This window comes from Marmota monax, unplaced genomic scaffold (genome assembly GCF_021218885.2).
Source record: "Marmota monax isolate L192 unplaced genomic scaffold, Marmota_monax_Labrador192_F-V1.1 WCK01_AAM20220418_F8-fsc00192, whole genome shotgun sequence".
NCBI classification, from domain to species: Eukaryota; Metazoa; Chordata; class Mammalia; order Rodentia; family Sciuridae; genus Marmota; species Marmota monax.
The window spans coordinates 1390521-1415297 of NW_026693786.1; the positions used below are offsets into that span (position 1 = coordinate 1390521).

General features: G+C 34.7%; 1 protein-coding gene and 1 non-coding gene across 3 annotated transcripts in view; both read right to left on the reverse strand.

The window, feature by feature from the left end:
- Abcb7 (ATP binding cassette subfamily B member 7) overlaps window positions 1-24777 on the reverse strand; it is a 118027-nt gene that overhangs the window by 73795 nt on the left and 19455 nt on the right. For both annotated transcript variants that reach the window (XM_046462130.1, XM_046462129.1), the window contains exon 2: window positions 1903-1980. In XM_046462130.1, coding sequence (XP_046318086.1) covers window positions 1903-1980 — 78 coding nt within the window. The remainder of the gene's footprint in view (window positions 1-1902; window positions 1981-24777) is intronic.
- LOC124105089 (U6 spliceosomal RNA) lies at window positions 19472-19576 on the reverse strand. Its single transcript, XR_006855624.1, has one exon. It is a non-coding gene; the product is annotated as a U6 spliceosomal RNA (small nuclear RNA).

The window sequence follows — 24777 nt, forward strand, 5'->3', positions numbered from 1 at the left end:
CACATTTTGTCTTTCCTCTTACACAGTAAATTTCTTAAGATTAGAAACAGTATCTTTTGTCTTTTTATCTCCCATGGTACATACCACAGTGTCTTATATACCGGCGAATGCTTGTTAGGTTAGCTTATAAAATAGCATTATCTACAAATCTCCCAACTAGCCTTACCTATTATCTTACCGATTATAAATTTTTTCATTATCTTACCTTAGGTTGTTGCTATAATAATTAACAAGATACAAACAACAAGGCTTAGAATTTAGGCTTATTAATATTGAAAGTGCTTTAACAATTAAAAAAAAATACTTAATTAAGAACACAGACTTAGTGACATAGTTTGGATCTGGAATGTCCTCCAAAGACTCATGTGTTGAAGACTTGGTCTCCAATTGGTGGCGCTATTGGGAGGTGGTGGAAACTTTAGGAGGTGGAACCCAGTTGGAGGAAGCAGGTCACTGGGGGCATGTCTGATAAGGGTACACCTTGTCAGTCCCCTGCCTGTCCCTGTCCCCGCCCCTGTCTCTGTCTCTCCTCTACCCGCCCTCTCTCCCCCATGTGCCTGCCTGCCTGCTTGCCTGTTTGTCTCTCTTTCCCACATGCCATGAGAGAAGCAGCTATGCTCCATCACATGCTCTCTGCCATAATGTTCTGCCTCACCAAAAGGCCCAAAGAGACAGGACCAAGTGACTGTGGACTGAAACCATGAGACAAAATAAACCTTTCCTTCTTTAAGTTCATGTTTTCAAGTATATTGCCACAGCAGTATAAAGCTAACTAACATAATGATGCTTTTTCAGTATTCATAATAATCAGTAGTTAATAAACCAGGACAGAGTCCTTTACAAACACAAACATGTATTGATACTATATATAGCACATAACAATATCAGCTCAGGTCCAAGTTATGAAAATGGAATTAAAAAAAGCAAAAGTAACTTCTTGTTCTCACCAGTTGAGACACAAAAAGCAATTGCTATAAATGGGTTACTGATTTTTAGATCAACAACCTTAAAGTATTTTGTAAAAGAAAAACATCAAAAGGTAATTTTTAGTCTGGCAATGCCTCTCTATGACACATTTTTTCCTCTAAAAGGCTGAGCAACAACTTTTATAAAGGGTTTGTTGCATATCACACACAAGATAATGAGGTCTTCAACAAAGCAAAAAACTAAAATATAAATAAATTTAGTGGTATCATGGGCAATAAGATTAAGCACACTTTCCCCTTAAAGCTTTAATTTAATAATAGAAAATCTAATTAATTTCTATAGTTTCTGCATAAATTAGAACAATGCCTTGTACCTTAGTGGCAAATAATTATTAATCAGAAATAAAAAATACAGAAGTTCCAAGGATTTAGACCATCTTCTAATTTTTCAGTCTTTTTCTATCGTGGAGATTTACGTGTCTCATTTTAAAGCACTGGGAATTTTTAAAGATGTCTTTCACTTACATTAGCAATGAAAAATAACCCTCATCAACATGTAAACTCAGCATCACTTACCCCATGGGCTCTAATAAGCTTAGAATCCCTTGGTATTCTGCTATCTGAAAATCTTAACTCACTTGAAAAACTACAGCACTCCATATATCAGGTACAAATTACCAGGATAAATTTAAGTGTCAACAAGCTGCCATTACTTGTATAAAAGCTTTATGAAAAATGTTATTCCCGTTGGCACTGATCTCAAGAGATTCAGATAGATTTCTCCAGGGGTAGAAAAAATATCAAGATTTTTCTCTACATTTCTAGTAACAGTAACATACCTTCGTGCCAGTATTTAGAAAAATGTGAAATGGGTAATTATTTGGGAAATATAAAACATATGTAGTATAAATTGGAAAATGTTATAAGGGCTTCCACACTTTTCCTACTATATGTAGATGTACTGGCTTAATCTTACCTTTGTAGCATCTAATAACAGTCTTGAATTGTCTCTTCCCCATCTCTGCCATGTAGCATTTCTTAATGACTCTGGGACCTGAAAAGAAAAAAGGGGGGCAGAATTTCAGAGTGGACACTTACATGTCCCCTAAAACTCAAGTGTTGAAGACATGATCCCCAGCTGATGACCCTATGGAAGCTGGTGGTAACTTTAGAAGGTAGGGACTAGTTGGAGGAAATAGGTAACTGGGGGGTATGCCTTGAAGGGTATATTAGGAACCTGGCTCCTTCCTCTTTTTCTGTTTTCCAGCTGCCATGAGGTGAGGAGCTTTGTTCCACCATCCACTCCCTGCCACGATGTTTTGCCTTGCCATAAGCCCAAAACAACAGGAACAAGTGACTGTGGACTGAAAACCCTGAAACCATGAGCCAAAATAAACCTTTCCTTTTTTTTAAGGTATTAATTTCAGATATTTTTTTTCACAGCAATGGAAAGTTGACTAACACATAAATAATCCTAAAGTTAAAACCATAGCAATGTTATAGAACTGGTTATGTTTTGAACACATGTCTGAAAAGCAAAAATATCAAATTTATGGTCCAGCTATAGAAAGTAAGTTATATTACCCATTAAAAATGTCAAATTCTCTAAACAACAGCAGATGGGGTAGAGAGGGAAGATGAGAGGGAAGGGGAGGGGGGATAGTAGGGGATAGGAAAGGTAGCAGAATACAACAGTCATTAATATGGTATTATGTAAAAATGTGGATGTGTAACCGATGTGATTCTGCAACTTGTATTTGGGGTAAAAAATGGGAGTTCATAACCCACTTGAATCAAATGTATGGAAGATGATATGTCATGAGCTTTGTAATGTTTTGAACAACCAATAAAAAAATAAAAAATAAAAAAAAGTCAAATTGTATTTTATTTTTATCCCCCTTTTCTATAAGTTTCTGTTTTAGTTAGCTTTTTTGCTTCTGTGACCAAAATATCTGACAATAACAACACAGTGAAGGAAAAGTTTATTTGGAGCTCACAGTTTCAGAGGTCTCAGTTAATTTCATTGCTATGGGCCCCAAATGAAGGAGAACATTAAGGCAAAGAGTAGGGAGGAGGAAAGCTGCTCAGGACATGGCAACAAAGAAGCAGATAGAGAGTTCTACTCATGAGGGACAAAATATATACCCTAAAAGTATGATCCCAGTGACCTACCTCCTCCAGTCACATCCTATCTGCCTATGCTCACCACCCAGTTAATCCATTCAAGTGTATTAATGCACTGATTAAGTTAAGGCTTTTATAACTCGATCAGGTGACCTCTCAACTTTCTTGCATGGTCTCACACATGAGCTTTTGGGGGACATCTCATAACTAAACCATAATAGTTTCTGTCTTTGTTTCTCTTCTTTTTTTATATCTTTATTTCTTAAAGCCCCCAAAGTCTTCAACCTCATTTCTTTCTTAAATGGCTTTTACACTTTTTTCAAACAATCCTCTTTTATTCTAACTCCCTTACTGTGTTTAATTGTGCTCTACCAAATGTCTGTTCCCTCTTTAGTCTTAATCTGAATAAATAAATATAGATACCAGTCACAAGATTTGCCAAACAATTCTATGTAACTAGCTGATGGAATCCAATGAAAGTTTCCTCAGGGGGCATTTTTTTTTCTTGGTAATATTCCAGAAGAAGAGCTGGAAAAGGCAGAATAAAGAATCTCTCCATGGTAATACCAAATAGCTGTAAAATGGACACATATCTTTGTGATATGCATCATGGATATAGTGAGGAAAGCTTCACTTAAGTCATGTTTCTCCCCAAAAGGCAAGTAATACTTAGGATTTCCTAAGCTATATGTGGGTTGTACAGCTGGATAAATGCCTCAACATAAAAAAAACAATGTTGTACACTGCAAAATACCAAAAACTAAATAATCAATAGCAACAAAACACCTCCATACACAAATAAGTAACCAAGTTATTGAGAAAATTAGCCCAGATGTTTCCTAAAATGTAATAAATAGTTGATTTGCTTATATATATTTATAAATATTTTTTTTTGAAAGAGAGAGAGAGAGAGAGAGAGAGAGAGAGAGAACTTTAATATTTATTTTTTAGTTTTCGGCGGACACAACATCTTTGTTTGTATGTGGTGCTGAGGATCGAACCCGGGCCACACGCATGTCAGCAGGTGAGCGCGCTACCACTTGAGCCACATCCCCAGCCCTATATTTATAAATATTTAATGCAATTCCTAATATAGGAAGATCTCAATAATACCAATGGCTGTTTGCACACTGTTGGGCTGAACTAAAGCTCCTACCCCATTTCATATACCCTCTTTACCACAATAATCAAGCCATTCACTATCAATGATGCCCTTCTGGTGCTTAACTGCACGTTTTCCTCATTCCCCCTTTCTCCATATTTGGCTCTCGCACAAGCTTTATTCCCCCACTTTCTTGTTTTTTCACAAGACCTTAGTTTGAGTAACTACATCAAAGCAAGATCTTGCCTATATTTGTACTTGCATCTGCAATTTAATCTGCCTTTCACAACTTGTCCGGTTATCTCAAGTAAATGACTCTTCTCTCCTTGCTCAAAACCATGCCTATATATGGCTGCTAGATAAAAGACTGTTGGCAATATACTTAAATTAACAGCAAAAACATATTCTGAAGTGTTACTTTGCACAATGAGATAACCACCATCAAACCTAAGTCCTTGAAAGAAGTCATAAAACCCCTTCAGAAAATCTAGCTACCTCTTTATACTTCTCTAATCCAACTGGTTTTTTTCCCTTAAGCATCAGTATTCAAGGTAAATAATTTCTGAATGTTCATATCCTAACTAAATTTTTAGTACTAAAACAGCATTGTTAAAATTCTCAAATATCTCAGGCATATAAAAAACAAAACACAATAAAATGAATACATGTGTACTCACACCCAGTCTAGTGTAAGAGATAAAAAAGAGAGTCCCTGACATATTCCTCTAAAATGTCATTACTCCTGTTCCCTAGAGATAACCAGCACTGATTATTCAAAACTTCTTTCATTTGGATAAAAATTTCAATCACATAATGGTATAACACCTTTAAGGGCTAGTCCTAGAACCTTACCCTATTGTGTCTATGGAAAAATGCTGAAATCTAAACAATAGACTAATAAACATTTCTAAAACAATTTGCTTTTGTAAATTAGAGAATAGCTCTAATTTTAAAATCCCAAGGGAAGGGTTTATAGCAAAACATCTTCCTCATACAAACTGAGGTAGGTGGACAATAGGAGAAAACAAGATTAATTCTACGAAACTTGATTTGAAAATTAGAGGTTTGGATTAGTTGCCCTCTGTAGGCCATTTCAACTCTGAAATTCTATGATTTTTATGAAATGAAACAAAAAGCCTGGTATTATTAATAGAATTCTTTAAAAACATAACTGAGTAGATTATAACTTATTTCTTTAATATACCTAGCATCTGAATTTATTTAGAACACCATCCCTCCAAAGACATACAAAGTAATAAACCATATATTACTGAAGATAACAGACATGACAAATGTGCACAGCTACCAAAGAAATCAAGTGTACTGAAAATGATAATCTGCTAGTTCATTTTAAGAGGCAAGTTAAAATGTTTTCCCTAGAGATTTGTGTTTATTTCACCTAAAACAGAAGAAATTCTGGAAGAATCCAAAATTAAAGAATCTAAGACTTCTGAGCACAATAATGCATGTTCTCATGTAGGAGAGCACTTTCCATCTACTAATCATTAAATATATAAATCTTTGATAAACAGTTGAATGGGCATAAAGTCATGTTCTGTGCAGAAATTCAAGATTTATAAAATAATGCTGGGCGTGGTAGTGCACACCTGTAAGCCCAGCAACTTAAGAGGCTTCTGAAGCAGGAGGACCACAAGTTCTAGGTCAACCTCAGCAACTTGGCAAGGCCCTAAGCAACTTAGCAAGAACCTGTCTCAAAATTAAAAAAATAAATAAAAAGAGTTGGGAATGTAGCTCAGTGGTAAAGTACCCCTGGGTTTAATACCAATGTACAAAAAAAAAAAGATTTATTAAATGAATATTAATACTAAAATCATTGACCTCGTAGAAAAAAATTTTCTTTAAGTAAATGAGATCAAGACTCAAGAGAAAAGAGTAATAAAATCGAAACCCATTCACATTACAATTATTTTTTTCCTTTAGGATAAAATTCAATCTTTACAATAAAAATTCTACTAATAAATTTAGTTAGTACTTATTAATGATGTTTAACTTTCATAATTTAATTTATGTTATGTTTATAACCCTTGAACTACCACCAAATTAAAAAAAAGAGAGAGAGATTAAAAAGCTGGGGATGTAGTTCACTGGTAGAACACTTGCATGGCATAAGGTCCTGGATTTGATTTCTAGCATTGCAAAAAGGAAAAAAATAAATAAAAAGTAATTTTAAAACAATGTACTCACTATCAACCCATCAAGGTTTTGGAGTCAATTACATATTCTATATTCCTGAAGCTTCAGGAACAAAAAGAAAGTTTACATCTGTTCATACAATATGCATGGAATGCTTAACAATGTAAAGAGTTAAGTGTGAATACTGTTAACATCTGATCATTAATCAACTGTGATCATAACCTAAAACATTTGCACTTAAGCTCTTAATACATTCTTAAAGAGAAACTGCTATGATTTAAAACTATATTTAGTGGGTTGGGGATGTGGCTCAAGTGGTAATACGCTCACCTGGCATGCGCGGGGTGCTGAGTTCGATCCTCAGCACCACATAAAATAAAAATAAAGATGTTGTGTCCACTGAAAAATAAATATTAAAAAATTCTCTCTCTCTCCTCTCTCTTTAAAAAAAACTACATTTAGTGTACTTTAAAAGTATAAAATTACAACATAAAACTTGATTTTCTTCTCAACTGGCTAGAAACTAGTTGGGGGTGAGAGGTGTAGGGGACAAAGAGGAAAAGGGAGAGAGAAAGAGAGAGAGGGAGACAGAATGGAATGGTAGGATGACTTCTTATATTTTTTAATTATAATTCTCAGCTGAAAGTTGAAGGATAAAGGATTTGTTTATTGTGTTAGGTATTCAGTAAATGCTTTTACAATGAATGGATAAATGACAGCATAGCATAAGGATTTTGGACAGTTCTCTTCATCACCCGAGTATTCATTAAGCCACAAAATCATCAGGTAGACCTCTATTAGTACAAAAGTTGATGACTCTAGAATGGGGTTGGTAATTATAAAGAGCTAGATAGTAATTTGGGGGGTAGAATATTTATTAACAAGGTTAACTTTAAGAAGATAACATAAAAGTATAATACACCAAAAACAGCAATACTAACCTACTTTCTACCCCCAGTATCTGGCATGCCGCAGTCTGGCTGGGCACAATCAGGAGCCACTTGTCAAAAGAAACTAACTTTATTTTTAGAACCACACACGCCAAACAAAACAGCCTCTCAGGAAAAACCCTCAGAGCCTCAACTGCCACCACCGGCTTTCCACAAGCCTCTCCCTCCCACACCAGCTTCTCTCCCCCTCCCACAATCCTCCTGCTCTTGAGGCCGATTGGCTGGGTCACGTGGGCGGAGCCAAAAAAGTCCCCCAATGAGCATCTCCGTGGTCTGAAAGGGCAGGGAAACAGCCCAATGAGCATCACCGCAGAGGAGCCAATCAGCTAGATGTTGCTGGGGCCGCTGTGAGCCAATCATCAGCCGGCAGCTGGAAGTTTGCTGGCAGCTGGAAGTTTGCTGGGGCCCCTTCGGCTGTGGCTCTCAACACTGGCATTATTCCTGCTAATAGTACTTATCGCCATGACATATTTTATATTTACTTATTTTATTTTTATTATACAACATGATGGATGACTATGTGTGTGTGTATGTGTATATATATAAATGATTATTAGTCAAAGCAATTAACATACCCATCTCCTCACATGGTTACATTTTTTGTGTGTGTATGGTGACTGCACCTGAAATCTACTCTTTTAACAAATTTCCTATATTCAATGTAGAATTAGATCTGTTGCTATACAACAGATCTCTAGGCTTACATATTCTACACAGCTGCAACTTTGTGCCCTCTGACTAACATTTTCCCATTTTCCCTGCCTCTCTGCCCAACTCCCATAACTGTTTATCTACTCTGTGTTTCTAAGTACTTGACTTCTTTAGATACTATGTAGTATTTTTCTGTCTGGCTTATTGCACATAACACAATATCCTCCAGGTTCATTCAACTGCTCATTGCAAATGGCAGAATTTCCTTCTTTGCAAAAGCTGAATAACATCCCATTTTGTATACACACACACACCACAATTTCTTTATCCATTCATCTATCCACAGACACTTTGGTTGTTTCCATATCTTGGCTGCTGTGAATAATGCTGCAATGAAAGTGAGAATGCAATAATAGCTATGAAAATTTACAATTCCATCAACAATGGAACAAGGGTTCACTACCTCACCACCATTTATTATCTCTCTTCTCTTTGTTTTTTCTTTTTTGGTACCAGGGACTCAACTCAGGGGCACTCAACCACTGAGTCACATCCCTAACCCTATTTTGTATTTTATTTAGAAACAGGGTCTCACTGAGTTGCTTAGTGCCTCAATAAGTTGCTGAGGCTGGCTTTGAACTCACTATCCTCTTGCTTCAGCCTTTTGAGCCGCTGGGATTACAGGTGTGTGACACTGTGCCTGGCTTCTCTTTTTGATAAGCCATCTTAACAGAAGTGATGTGGTATCTCATTGTTGTTTTGATTTGCATGTCTTTGTTGATTAGTGATATTGAGCACTTTTTCATATACTTGGTAAGCATTTTTATGTCTTCATTGGAAAATGTCTATTTAGGTCCTTTACCCATTTTTTAAATTGAATTTTTTGCTACTGAGTTGTATGAGTCCCTTATATTTTGGGGGTATAAACCACTTATCAGATATACAGTTTGCAAACTTTCTCTCCCAATTCACAGGTTCCCTTATCATTCCATTGTTTGTTTACTGTGAAGAAGGTTTTTAGTTTAATGTAATCCTATTTATTTTTACTTTGGTTGTTTGAGCTCTTGGTGGCATATTCAAAAATAATTGCTAAGGCTATTATCAATGAGCTTTTCTCTTATGTTTTCTTCTAGGAGGTTTATGGTTTCAGGTGTTATGTTTAAGTCTGCTATTCATTTTGAGTTAATTTTTGTATATGGTATGAGGGTCCAATTTCATTCCTTCTCATATGAATATCCAGTTTCACAACACAATTTAATGAAGAGACTTCTTTTCACATTTGATTTATATATGTGAGTTTCTTTCTGGATTCTCATTCTGTTCCATTGGTCTATGTGTCTGTCTTTGTGTCAGTACTCCACTGTTTTGAGTATTATAGCTTTGCACTCAGGAAGTGGAATGCCTCCAACTCTGTTCTTCCCTCTCAAGACTGCTTTGAATATTTGGATTCTTTTGTGATTCCATATGAATCTTAGGATTGTTTATTCAAGTTCTGTGAAAAAAAAAAACTACTGGGTTTGTGTGTGTATGCATGCAAATGCATGTGTGCACATTCACACACACACAGGGGCCTTATGTATGCTAGGCAAAGCTTGAACCAAGGGCCTTATGCATTCTAGCAAGCACTCTACTACTAAGCTACATCCCCAAACCACCACTGGAATTTTGATAGATTGCGTTCAATGTATATATTGCTTTGGATACTACTGAAATTTTGATAATAATAAGTCTTATAATCTGTGAACACACATTATCTTTCCATTTATTTGCATCTTGATTTATCTGTGTTTTATAGTTTTCATTGGACAGATATATTACCTCCTTGTTTAAATTTATTTCTAAGTATATTATTCCTTTTGATGCTATCATAAATGGGATTATTCTTCTGAGGTCCTTTTCCAGATAGTAAATATTTTAGGATTTGAAGGCATAGAGTCTCTGACACTATTGGACTCTGTCATTTTAGCACTGAAAGCTGCCATAGATAATGCAAAAGTAAAATGAATGTGGCCATGTTCCAATAAAACTTTATTTATGGACAATAAAATATTTTGGATTGTTTTCACAACCATTAAAAAGGTTAAAAATATTTTAGCACAGGGGCCTTGTAAACATAGGTGGCATGCTAGAATTGGTTTCAGGTCTTATGTTTGTTTAAGTCTGACCCCTGCTCTGGATGATTTATAAAATCCTTCAACCTCCAAGGATTTTGAGAATGACATGCTAAAAAGAAATCCCCATCAATAAACTTCTCCAATACCATCACAAAAAACAACATACAAACGAAAAGTCTGTACAGATTTCCCCTCTTCCTCAAATATTTTTCCTTTTATCTACCAATATTTCCATACCTCTAGGGACATAAACACCAGCAGCTAGTCCTATTTAGCAGCTAATACAAGGCTTCATATAATAGCTGTTTAGGCAACTTCTATGAAGTAAGTTTCCTTGTTCCCATTCACATAAGATCATTATCATGACACTTTTTTGTCATGAAACAATCAACTGCTGTGTAAGTTTTAGCTAAGTGGTGTGAGATTCCATGCAGCTTGCTAATAGTCTAACAAAGAATTATACAGCATTTGCCAAATTCAGTGCAATAAAAACCAAACTGGGCTGGAGGTATAGCTCAGTGGCAAAGCACTATCCTAATATCTGTGAGGTCCTGAGTTCATTCCCCAGAACCACACACACACAAAAACCTGAATACTAAAAGTTAAGAAAAAAATCGGAACCAACTCCGTTTAAATCATGAAATTAGGAGGCAAACACAAACTCATTATCATATTAAGAGTGAATTTACCAAGGACACATTTTATAGTGAATACACTGTGTTAAGAACCCCAAAACTAGCAGAACATGACAGTCACAAGTATGGCAATATGTAAATCAATGGATGTGTAATTGATGTGATTCTGCAATCTGTATATGGGGTAAAAATGGGAGTTCATAACCCACTTGAAGCAAAGTGTGAAAGATGGTATATCAAGAACTATGTAATGTTTTGAACAACCAACAATAAAAAAAAAAAAAAAAAAAAAAAAGAACCCCAAAACTTAAAATTGGTATGAATCTTAGTACTTTTAAGATTCATAGCCCTATTGTATTTGCACATAGAATGGAGACATTATTACGCATTTCCCTCTGAAACTGGAATACTGAGATAATGTGAGAGAGGTTGAGAAAGTGGAAATGGACCTATTTTATGCTATTTTGCAGTTTCAAATTTCAGTAATTTAGTCATCTTATTCTTTGTTTACTAATGTGTACCTGGAAGAGCACCCTCAAGCACATGTCTTAACTCTCAGTTCCATAGCTAGACAATTTCAATCAGTAGATATGCCACTCTGTTTAGTTATATTTTTCTATAAATGCTTGTTTATATTTGTTGCTTTTTATGGATGGATCAAATTGCCACTGATGACTAAATTACCTGGAAAATCACCCTAAACTCAAAAGATAGTATTTTCATTTGCTTGGGTCATTCTGCAAGGCTTACTATGCAGGTCATATCCAAAACACCTTGGTTTTCTTTATAAGCATTCCAGCAAGGCTGATAACAGGCAGTCCTTTGGTAGGAAATTCATGACACAGCGTGCTTATAAATAGGTTTACTCTAAAAGAATACTGATATAAATGCAAACCCAACCTCAGGACTTACAAGTGATACCCAATGAAATTAGAAGCTTAGCACTCAAAGGAAAAGGTATACTCAAGAAAGTATTTGGTTTTATAGATTTGAAATGCCTTTTGGTTTATCCATATCTAGTTTCTATAGAATGCTAAAGGCTAATTTCTACGAGAGAGGTAGGTGAGCACAGGCATTTGGGGCAATTTCTGATATCATCTGCCACTCTCCACAACATAGTGTCTTCTCTTTATCTCCTTGCTACCCCATTTTTTGTTTCTCTCTTTTTATGTATTGATTTCTCTTTCTTCTGCCTATTTTTAATTGTTAGTTTAGTACTGCTAATGATACTCAAGTCTGAGAAGGTTGCTAACCCCTATTCAATTATCTCTCGTGGTCTATTTGAACAGAAACATGATTTAGAATGTAACTGTGTATTTCTGATAGCACTATTATTGCCTGAACTGACTGAAGTAGCTTCTCAAATAAAAAAGAGGACATTTTCAAGATATTGCAAATTCACCCTCAAAACACAAACAGAAAAAAAGGTCTTAATTTTTCTTCCCTCTCATTTTTCTATAAAAAAAAGCCCTGAAAATCTGTCCATTTTTTTTCTAAAAATATCCACTCTTCTTTTCAAACACACTTCAACAATTCCAAAAGGTGATCATGATTCATACAATACAATAGCTAGAACTCTTGTTTTCAAATAATGCCAGGTAGAAAACTGACAGCTCTCCTAGAAGCATTTAAAGAGTTATATTTTTAAAAAGCTGCCCTGATTGAAAAAAGCACCTAGAGCCTTCAAGTCACTCTAGAATGATACAAGAACAAACCTTTGCTCTAAATTTCCCAAACTTCTTGAACTGTACTCACTATTGCGATACAATAAGGGTTTTATCTTACACACTGTGTACAACAAAAATTTCTAAATACACAATCTTTATGTTTTTAAAGTTCATAACCTAAAGCTGATAGATCCAGAAATAAATGTCACAGCAAGACAAATGCTATGAGATGGTCTCTTGACTGCCTTGCCACCATCATCTACCCTAAAAAAACCTTTAGTTTTACTTCATCCCTAGAGATGCTTAGTCCAAAACAGTTGTAATATAAAACAGTTGTAATATCACTAACGGATAGAATAGTTATTATATTACAATTTTCCATATTTTCATTTTGATCTTGGCTTCTAAGGATTTTTATATTATACAGCAATGTTTATAAGAACAGCTATTCTAATGTAACTTAAGATGTATACTTGTTTCAGCTCTACCAAAAGTAAGCAAAGCTGGAGGCTATAAAATAGGATTCTTGTGTGGGAGTGCCTAATAATGATGATCACAAAGTCACAAGCTGTCCTGAGTTAATTTGAGTCTGATCTCATAGATCTACAAATCTTCCTAACCTCCTATATTGATAAACTCAATCTGCTTTTCACTGATATGATTATGAGTTACTGTCTTCATGGTTTTCCAAGACTGCATGAAATACTAACTAATTGCTTTTGTGCTCATTGTTTACAAAAATAGTAATGCTTTTCTGTCTTGTTTATTGTTGTCTTAGCATGATCCCTGCCCTACGTATGCCTTGTCCAGTCACCTGCCATCTGCCACTGTGGACATCTGGAATGCTCTGATGCTGAATGCCCTTAACTATCCACACCCCATTTGATAGGACTTTGGCAGAGAACAAGTAACAAGGGTTACTTCTCCCAACCTGACTCTCTTTCAGCAGGAAGAGCTTGGAGATGTTGTTGCCTATTTTTCCATAGAAATGAAATGTAGAAATTAACAGAGGGAAAATGTAACAGTGGTCCACTTTCTGCTTTGAATATAGCCCTTGCTGTTCTGCCACTGCAACATTATTTTTTTTTAAAGAACAGCAATTCTATAATCATATTTGGTAAAGAACAACAGTGTCTACCATTAACTGGGCACATATTATTTGGCTGGTCTAATGCCCAACACTACACTGTTTTACTTCATTCTTCCTCCAACTCTATAAGATAGGTATTATTATTGTTGTTGTTGTTATTGCCATCTAACAGACTAGAAACTGAGTCTCAGAGGCTGACTTGCTCAAGGTCACAAAGCCAGTAAGTAGTGAAATAGAGATATCTATTCCTAACACACTATTAATACTAACAATATCAGTGGACCTATTGAATTTACTGTCACTTGCAGATCAATAATCTTGAAACTTTTAGAATGATTTTTCTACTAAGAATAAGATACACATTTTTTGGTACAAGCATCAATGTAAATGAGATGTTAAAAAATATAGGAGTGATGTAACAAAAAAATGACAAAAGTATAATACTCCAAAAACTCATCCCTTCACTAATGCAATGAGTAAACTGGCAAAAACTGTCAGATAGAAATCAACTTTTTCTGAACTCTGGAATGTAATGAAAAACTAATAGCAACCAGGAGTACACAAGGAAAAAAGAAGTTGCTAAGTTTCTGAAAAGTGTTGTGACATTTATACTTACTCACATACAATCCTCCCAATCCCCCATAGGGATAGCAACCCATATTCTAGATATTACTTGCTGGAATCAGAGGGAAAAACAGAGACCTTGCTCTCAAAGAAATCTGGTTGTACATTTTGACTTGTCTAGCAGATCCCTGAATAACTAGGTCAAGAGTTCACCTTGTTTTGCACTCATCAAAACTACCTTGGAGCTGAAGTGGTTTACCAAGGGTCATATGTTGAAAGCATACAAAGATGTGGTGAGCCGTTCTAATTAGACCGTGGCCGCCATTAGAAGATGGCGCTGGCTTCCACTGTGGCCTGTGATAAACAACTCCTAATATGGAGAATTGGCACGCAATCCCTTCCCACCCTATGAGAAAGGTCCACGTGGCAGCTTGGGATTGGTATGCGGGAGGCTTTATTAGGCTGTGCTTGGGCGCTCGGCAGGGGGTCACTAGAAGATGATACTTGAATCAAGGCCTGAATAAACTGCTGAAAGAAGAATCCTGTGTCGTGTTTTCCCTTGCCGGTGAGGGGTCCGACACAAAGACATATGCCTGGGGCAATGAATAACAGACAGGCAGGGAAAATAAAAAGCCTAAAAAGGAAGAGGCTGGGGAAGAAGACATATTTGAGAAAACAAAATAGAAATATTAGGTATGAAAAGTAACAATAAATAAAAGGAAAAGAAAGGTGTATTAGCATCTATTTGAAAGGAAAAAATAAAATGGAGAGAAAGAAATGTTTATAAAAATAAGAGATTAAATATGCCAAAATTAAAGATGAAAGAGTTCATATTAGAAGAACCCACAAAGTGCCAAAAGGAGAAATAAGAAAATATCACCTGAACCTACTCATAATTAAATTTTAAAATATCAAAGCAAAATAACATACATTAAAAGAATCTAGAAAAAACAAATAACATATGAAATAAAAAAAAGAAGATGGACATCAGACTTTTCAATAGTTATACTGGATTCAAAAAAGATAATGGAGTAGTATTTTCAAAGCATTAAATGGAAAGAATGAGTGTTGAACCCGGATTTCTATATGCAATTAAATTTGTCTTTCAAATATGATGGCATACAGGGCACGAATTTACATGGATGTATCTATATAAAATGTATGATATTTGCATTTTCTACATATAAATTATACTTCAATAAAGAGTTTTTAAAAGCACAGAATGTGGGAGATGGTAAGGCAATGGAAGTGTATTATTTTCATTTTCCCAAATTCTCATGTTAAAAACAGAACAACTAGATAAAACCAAGAACAGAACAGATGAATAAGAAAATGATACCAGACATGAAAAAACAACATAAATCCAAGTTAGATAAATTCATAAATAATAGAGAACTCAAGAAAGAATTAGAAAAGGTATTTTAGAAATAAAGCCCAAATAAGAATAAACATAACGAATAATGTCTCCAGAAAAATAAAAAGTAAAAAGTAAGAAAATGTTAAAATTCAAGAAGAAATGAGACAAGTGGGCATAGTGGCACACAATGGCAATCCCAGCAACTTGGGAGGCTGAGGCCCTCAGCAACTTAGTGATACCCTGTCTCAAAATTAAAATATACATATATGGCTGGGGATGTGACTCAGTGGTAAAGCACCCTTGGATAAAATCTCCAGGACCCCAGCCCACCCAAAAAAGAAGTATTGAGACAAAAAAGGATTCAAGAGAAAGTAACATTACTTACCATAGACAAAGAGGATCCAGCAAATGAGTAATAGATATTCCTGAAGAAGAAAATTAAAAATGCAATTCCTCATTTCAAAACTTACTACAGGGGCTGGGGATATAGCTCAGTTGGTAGAGTGCTTGCCTCGTATGCACAAGGCCCTGGGTTCAATTCCCAGCAACACACAAACAAAAAATTTACTACAAACTTCAGTAATTAGGACAGGGTGGTACTACCACAAAGACAGAAATACAGATCAATGAAGTAGAATGGAAATTCTAGAAATGAACATTTAAACATTTATGGTTATCTAATTTTTACAAGAGTGTGAAGAATATTAAATGGGACAAAAAAATAGTCTTTTCCCTAGATGCTCCCAAGATAACTGGATATTCACATGCAAAATGACCCTCAAAATAGATTAAATACCAAATTAGAAGAATATAAACCATAAAAGCCCTAGGAGAAAATACAGAATTCTTTCATGACCCTTGGTTAGGCAAAATTTTCTTAGATAAGACACTAAAAGCATTGGCAAAGAAAGAAAAAACCCAGACAAATTGAACTTAAATAAAATTAAAACCAGTGGGGTGCCGTGGCACACGCCTGTGATTCCAGCAGTTCGTGAGACTGAGGCAAGAGGATGGCAACTTCAAAGCCAGCCTCAGCAAAAGGAAGGTGCCGAGCAATTCAGTGAGACCCTGTCTCTAAATAAAATACAAAATAGGGCTGGGGATGTGTGGCTCAGTGCCCAAGTGTCCCTGAGTTCAATCCCCAGTACCCTCACCCCCAAAATTAAAATCTTGTTTACTTTAAAGGACATGTCAAGAAAGTGTAAGACAACTCACAGAACAGGAAAATCCTTAAGAATGATTCTGCTGGTAAAAGACTGGTATCAAAAATATATAAAGAATGCTTGTAATATAACAATAAAAGATTACCCAATTAAAAATTTTAAAAAAAGATCCAACAGGCATTTCTCTAAAGAAGCCTAAGAAAAAAATCCATGAAAAGATGTTCAATAACACTGGTCTTCAGGAGGATACAAGATAAAAATCACAATAAAACATTACTGCACATCTACTAGTATGACTCAAATTTTAAAAAATATTAACAAATGTTGACAAGGATATGAAGAAATTGGAACCCTCAGTAGTCCCTCTTTATCTGCACATATCTATATGTTCCCAGATCCCTAGTGGATAGCACCAAATCCTATATACAAGCACTGTGATACCAACAGTCAATCTGATGAGTGACTAATAGACTTGTAGTACATGCAGTCTAGATACACTGGACAAAGGAATAATTTATGCATCAGGCATAAGTTTCCACTACTCAGAAAGGCATATAATTTAAAACTTTGGAATTGTTTATTTCTGGAGTTTTCAATTTAATATTTTGGACTACAGATGACCCACAGGTAAATGAACCACAGAAAGAGAAATGTGGATAAGGGGAGAATACTGTATATACAAATGAGCTCCAACAGAAGAAAAAGTATGTATTCTATAGTTATTAGGCACATATGTACATATATATATATATATATATATATATATATATACACACACACACACACACACACACACATATACACAGATATGTATGTATACAATATACAAAAATCAAGCTTGGCAATGCTGGTCAAATCTGTATTTAATCAATTTTAAGTGTTGGCTGCTTTAGAATATTTTTCTTTTTAAGTTTTGATAAAATATCTTTATAAGTGTTCCTACAAACCAGATATTAATACTAAAAAAGGAAATTAAGAAATACATTTCATATCATTTCATAGCCATTAGCAAGGAACTTGAAACATAGAACAACTTTTTAAACAATCCCTATTCCTTCTCATACTTTCTATAGGAGAGCTGTTTCCTAGCCTGACTATCCTCTGGGAGCTTTTTAAAAATATAGGCTCTTTATGCTCCCAGACATGCTGCACAAGAATCTTCAAGGATGTGATACAGAGATCCGAAACTATTTTTAAAAACCCCAAGGTAATTCTGATGCAGCTAACCCAGTACCTAAGTCCAAGCTCACACCTGTCATTCATTGCTATATACCATTCAAGACTCATCTTCTTCAAAACCCTTAAAACTCTTAGTCTTCCTCCTCAAAATTTCTCAAATGGCTCCCTGCAAACTATAACACTATTGGAATAGTATTCAAGTTCTTTGTTGATTTGATGCCAACTGACCTTTTCAGTCCTGTCTCCCTCAGCTCTAATTCATAAATTCAACACTTTATTCAAACTGATGTTAAGACTTCCTTAGTCATGGGTTCCTCATCCACAGATACAACCAAAGATTGAAAATATTTTTTTAAGTTTCATCTGTATTGAACACATATAGGCTTGTTCCCTTTGTCTTTATTTCCTAAACAATATAGTATAACAACTATTTACAAAGCATTTACATTGCATTAGGAATTATAAGTTATCTAAAAACGATTTAAAGTAAACGAGAGGATGAGTGTTGGTTATATGTAAATACTATGCCATTTTATATAAGGGGCTTGAATATCAGTGGGTTTTGGTATGAGGAGGATCCTGGAGTCAATCCCCTATACATACTGAGGGATGATTGTATTCACTAACCCCCAGACATGGTTCTGCACTTTTACTGTCACCAATTCTCTTGCCTAGAATGTCTTTTCCCTTCTTTATTTGAGTACAAGTCCCTCAAGACTTCACTCAAAACGCTACCTCCTTCCTAAATCTTATCCATACACTCTCTTCTCCAAGCCTAAAGTAATTCTCCCTCCTCTGAGTACTGATTTACCTACCTCATTGGTCAATTAATCAATTGGTCACGTAATCTCTTCTACTATGGTTCTAAACTATTCTTTAAATCATTTTTTTAAAATTTAGGTTTAAGTATTAAATTTTATCCAATTAGTCTATATACTCAATAAGGGCATAGAACATATTTTGTATCTACCATACCAAGTTTCATAATGCTTCACTAAGAAAATACTCATATAAACATTGATTTAATTGAAATCCCTTCCACCTGGAAGGTCTTCACTCTCACTTTGATAGAGAACTAGGATGAAAGGTTAACATAGGTTTGGGAGTCAAAGGAAAGATTTCTCCTTTTATGTTTTTATTAGTGTACAGTTATTACTTCCATACATTCTCATCTCTGGCCTTATTTTGATACTTCCTTTAATTTAAAGGTAGGATGTAGGAAGGACAAGGCATCCCAAGTCAAAACTAAAATCCAGAGAAACCAGAAAACAAAGCTATAGCACTTCTCTTATTCTTCTCCTCCTCTATCACAAAATTCCTATATTCTTCATAATTTTACCTGTGAACTATCAGACTTGGGGGAAAAAAACAGAAGCTATACTACCAGGACAAAATCTTGAGAAGTTTTTTTTTTTTTAAATGGTAGACTTCAATGTGATCAGGATGCAATGTGCAGCACAGGACAGACAAGCTAAAGTCATCTCTCACCAGCATGTTGGTATTTTATAATTTTGAATCAAGTCACACAGGCAGAAATCGGTTCAGGTTCTAGCAGCTGCTTCCTGGAGAAACTTAAAGGTAACAGCAAAGGGGAAAATATAAGTGGGATCTTAAAATTTATATTTACTTCAACATATTACAGTATCACAAAAATAAATTAGGTTCACTATACAGAATTTGAAAATATAGAGCCTAGAAAATAATAATCATATATTATCCTAGCACCCAGAAATAAACAGTTTTTACATTTGGGTGTGCTTTCTTTTTTGGGTGTGCTTTCTTTTATTTCTTTAGAAACAATATGGAATGCTTCACAAATTTGTATGTCATCCTTGTGTGCAGAGGCCATGCTAGTCTTCCCTGCATCATTCCCATTTTAGTACATTTACTACCAAAGCAAGCACTGCATGTGCTTTCTTTCAAACTATTTCTTTTTCTCTCACATATATTTTTTTTTCAATTTAAGGAGAGGGAAATGCGAATGACCTTGATTTGATCACTACACATTGAATATATGTACCAAATTATCATGTGCCATAAATGTTATAATCTCTATGTCAATTAAAAATTTGGCTAAAATTTTTTAAAAGTACAATTATTTGGCCTATTGAATTTGTATCCTGCTTTTTATACTGAACATTACATGACATGCATTTTCTCTGTCATTAAATTTTCTTGGCAAAACATCATTTTATTTCCCTAAGTGTTATAAAACTTTTTCAACTTTTCTATTACAATTAATACAGTAAAAAATATCCTTGAATTCATTTATAAACTCTTGTGCACTTTCTTAATTGTATCCTTGGGATAGATTCTTAGAAGTAGAATTGTTGGGTCAAAGGGCATGAACATTTTTTAAGGTTTTTTTTTATTTTATCTGAGAAACTGCCCTCCAGAAATGCTGTGTCAACTTACATTCCCAGTAGTGGTGCATAAAAATCATTTGAATACAGCAACACTGAGGTATATGTATGTATATTTTTTACTATTGTCAATAGGACTGAGGATCTTCCTGTTTTTAACTCATTTCTTTGATTTTAAAAATAAAGTTGGGGAGCTGGGGTAATGGCTCAGTGGTAGAGCTTGCCTAGCATGTGTGAGGCACTGGGTTCGATCCTTAGCACCACATAAAAATAAACAAATAAAATAAAGGTATTGTGTCCATTTATAACTAAAATAATTAAAAAAACAAAGTTGGGCATCTTTTATTATACGTATTAACTATTTATCCCATATTCCTTTTGCTTATGAATAGCCTCATCACTTCTTTATCTTCCAATTGGGTTTTTGGTCTTTTTGTTAAAAAAATATTCATCTGTATAAGTTCTTCGTGTGTAAGTGTATTAACCCTTTACTGACCTTATGTTATAAATGTTTATGGTTTTTATGTCATCTTTGACAAAGACATATGTACTATTTTTCCACCATCGAATTTATTAATTCTGTTTCTTTGTTCTCATGCTTAGAAAATCCATTCTTACCCTGTAAATAATACCTCTTTAAGATATATTTATGGTTTCTGCCCTCCCTACTGCACCTTGTCCCTCATAAATGATACTATTTAGAAAGTGATAATTCTCCCTCTGATATATCTGATTTACACAATTGTTATGTTGTTGTAAATCATCATTTTTGTAATGTTGACATCAACAACAAATAATCACAGAATAGTTTTCTTAATAAATTATTTTGTCAAATATTAAAAGGAATAGTCATATTATTTTTTTCTTTTAAGGTTGAATTTGGTAATATTTAATTCCTAATTCATTTGCTGTTTTTGGCATATGATATTAAGTAAAAATCTCTTTTTTCCTCTACTGATCTGAATTCTGAAAAATTTGTCAAATACCAAATTTATATTTGGGTCAGTTTCAACATTTGATATCTGGTCTCATTAACCTCCCTGACTATACATATGCCAGTACCAAATTGCTTACTTTATAATATAGCCTAATATCGGATAGGATCAGTTTTTCCTTTCAAACACACCTGCATTACTCTCTAAACCAAATTTCATTGGTTTGTCTCACCAGTTAACACTTCCAGAGCAGCTTGACAAAATAATATTGTCAAAGCCTCCTTAAATTTTTGTAGGTATGTTGACTAGATTCCACTCAATCTATTAACTAGATTGATGTTGGGGAACATCAACATCAATATAATATTGGATAATCTAGTATTTTTCTCATTTGAATTTTCCTTAATGTACTTCAGTTAAGTTTTACAGTTTTGGTCATATGGTCTCAAACATTCTATATAAATTTATTGCTAATGTGCATATACACTATTGATATCATGAGAATCCACTCATTTTATTTTCTATAAACTAAGAACATCTCTGCAATACATGGAAGCATGTGGAACCTTTGTACTAACCTGTATGATTATACATTTATAGATTAAAAGCTTGCATGTAGAAATTTCCACAGAAACCATCTGTGAGAATCAATTAAGGTGTTTTTAAAGAATATATTCTCCCCTCAACTCCCAACCCTAGGCAACATTCCTTCCTGAAATCTTGAATGCTTTATAAGTACCCAAGAATAGATTGCTATAATTACTAAGACTATCAGCTTCCTAACATGACTCAGGAGGCCCTGCATAGTTAGACCCACACCTCTATCTCTTCTTCTCTAGTCTTATAGTATCTTACCCTGTGCTCTTGGACTCCCAATCACTACAGAGCTTTAGTACATGTGTTTCCTTCTGCCTGGAATGCTCTCCCTTTTCTTCTTTGCCTATTTAACTCCTACTCATCCTTCAGATCTTTGCTCAGGCATCATTATCTCATAGAAGGCTCTCCTAACTTTCTTGATAAGGTGCAAGTCTCATGGCAGCATGCACCTTCCAGTATAGCACTTGTCACTTTTCCAATTCTGCATTTTAATTTGTTGTCATCATTTCATGTTTGTATCTCCATATCCCCATCTATTTGACCCATCTGGTCCATGGAGGGCAGGACTAAGCCTGTTTACCCCTGGCCAACCACATTTCTTGACACACAATATTCTTTCTGATTATTTGTTAAATTAACAGTTAAAAACACTAACAGTAAATCTGGGGTAACTTGACATTTCTATTACCAGCAACTGTCTTTAAAATTTGGTTCAACTTCTCAACTTTTCAGTTGATTTCAAATATAATGGTAACAGAAAACCCAAGGAAAGAAGAGAATGACAGCTCCACCCATTCCCGAATTTCTTTGTGGATGTTCATCTCAGTAGTCCTTAGGTCAGAATTCCAGGAAGAATTGAGCAATGGTTAATATACATAAAAGTCTGCTGAAATGAAGAGAATTAAAATCCTAAAATGCCATGGCAGAACAATCTTCTATTAGAAGTTAGGAGCACTTGGTTCTTCTGAGCTGGGTTCATTCATTATCTCACTATGCTACAAGCCATGTGATTCTTCATTTTCTCAATTGTAAGATCAGTAAAATGGAATAGATTACCCCTGAAGTCTCCTAATGCCAAATCTGATAAATCTATGATTCATGTGTAATTGCTTATTGTACTTAAGAAAAGCAACTGCTTTTTCTGGCAATTAAAACATTAGCTAACAAGCCATTTGAAATGCCATCCAAGAGTAAACCAAGTTTACTTAAATGAAATTTGGATGGAATACAATATTTGACTTTCCAATATGACTATCACTGAAATCTGTTTTATTCACTAAAATTCTATTTTTAAGTAAAATTCTTTCATGAAGTACTTATGAATTTCAAACTTCAGCAAATCAAAACTGAAAGTGAACTCATCAAAAGATCACTGCCGCGTGTGGTGGTGCATGCCTGTAATCCCAGAGGCTCCAGAGGCTGAGGCAGGAGGATCGTGAGTTCAAAGCCAGCCTCAGCAAAAGTGAGGCACTAAGCAACTCAGTGAGACACTAAATAAAATACAAAATAGGGCTGGGGATGTGGCTCAGCGGTCAACTGCCCCTGAATTCAATCCTTCATACCAAAAAAAAAAAAAAAAAAAATGACTACATGACATAATTGTACACACATTTGGGATGGGGAGCCTTTACAGTGTTAAAATGACCTCTCAACCCACAGTGATCTATAGATTCAATGCAATTCCTATCAAAATCCTAATGGCATTTTGTGCTGAGATTGAGAAAAACATCCTAAATATCCTATAGACTCCCAAGGGATCTTGGATAGGACAAGATTACTTTGAAAAAAAAAAAAAGAACACAGTTGTGTGCCTTGTAAGAAATTTTAACATATTAGAATAATACATCCTATGACTAGTAACCTGAAAACCATATTAGCTATAAAAACTATAATTACTTGCTATTCAATGTTTTTCTATCCTAAGTACAACCTAAATTATTAAACGTCTGAACATTAAAATGAAGGTTTTAAAAACACTGATGATAGTTCAGATATAGATGAGTTTAAATATCATAAATAAACTAAGTAAGTTCATTAAAGAGTAAATAAAATAATTAAGTTTGGTCACAACACTTGGATTTATTCCTGGAATGCAAGGATGAATCAACAGACGAAAATCAGTCGATTTAAGACATCACTTTAGTAGAAAGATAAAACCACACTATCATCTCAATGCAGAAAAAGCATTTGACAAAATTCAACACCATTCATGACAAAAATGTTTAAAACACTAAGAACAGGAGGAAACTAACTCAATATAAAAAGAGTGCTATATAAAAAATATATACAACAGCAAAAGACTGAAAGCTTTTACTCCAAGATTAGGAACAAGGTAAGGATGCCCATTCTTACCACTTCTATTCAATACAGTATTTAGCTGTCCTATCCAGAGAAATTAAACAAGAAAACAAAATAAAAAGCCTCCAAAGTGTACAGGAAGAATGATCAGATGACATGATCATATATGCAGAAAGCCCTAAACATTCCTCAAAAACACTGTTAAAGACAGGGTATAGTAGCATATATCTGTAATCCCAACTACTCAGGAGGCGGGGACAAATAGATCACAAGTACAAGGCTAGTCTTGGCAATTTATTGAGACTATGTCTCAAAATAAAACTAAAAAGGTCTGAGGATGTAGCTCAGGGCTAAAGCGCCCCAGGTTCAATCCCCAATACTGCCTTTCCCCCAAAAAACCTGTTAAAATAACAAATTCAGTAATGGTTGCAAAGCAAAAATCAATCATATTTCTATACACTAACAATGAACATTACAAAAAGAAAATTAAGAAAATCTCATTTACAATGGTATCAAAAAATAAAATACAATGCTTAGGAATAAACTTCATCAAAGAGGAGAACGATTTATACATTGAAAACTACAAAATATTGTTGAAAGAAACTGAAGAGGACACAAATGCATGGAAAGGCATCCAATGTTCATGGACTGGAAGACTTTACATTGTTAAAATGACCATTCAATACATAGTGATCTACAGAGTCAATGCAATCCCTACTGAAATACTAATGGCATTTTAAACAGAAATTAAGTAAAACAACCTAAATTCCAATGGGATCTCAAGGGATCTTGAATAAGCCAAAACACTCTTAAGAAGAATAAAATTGTAAGCCTCACAACTTCTTGAGTTCAAAACATATTACAAAGCTACAGAAATCAAAATAATGTGGTACTGGCATAAACATATA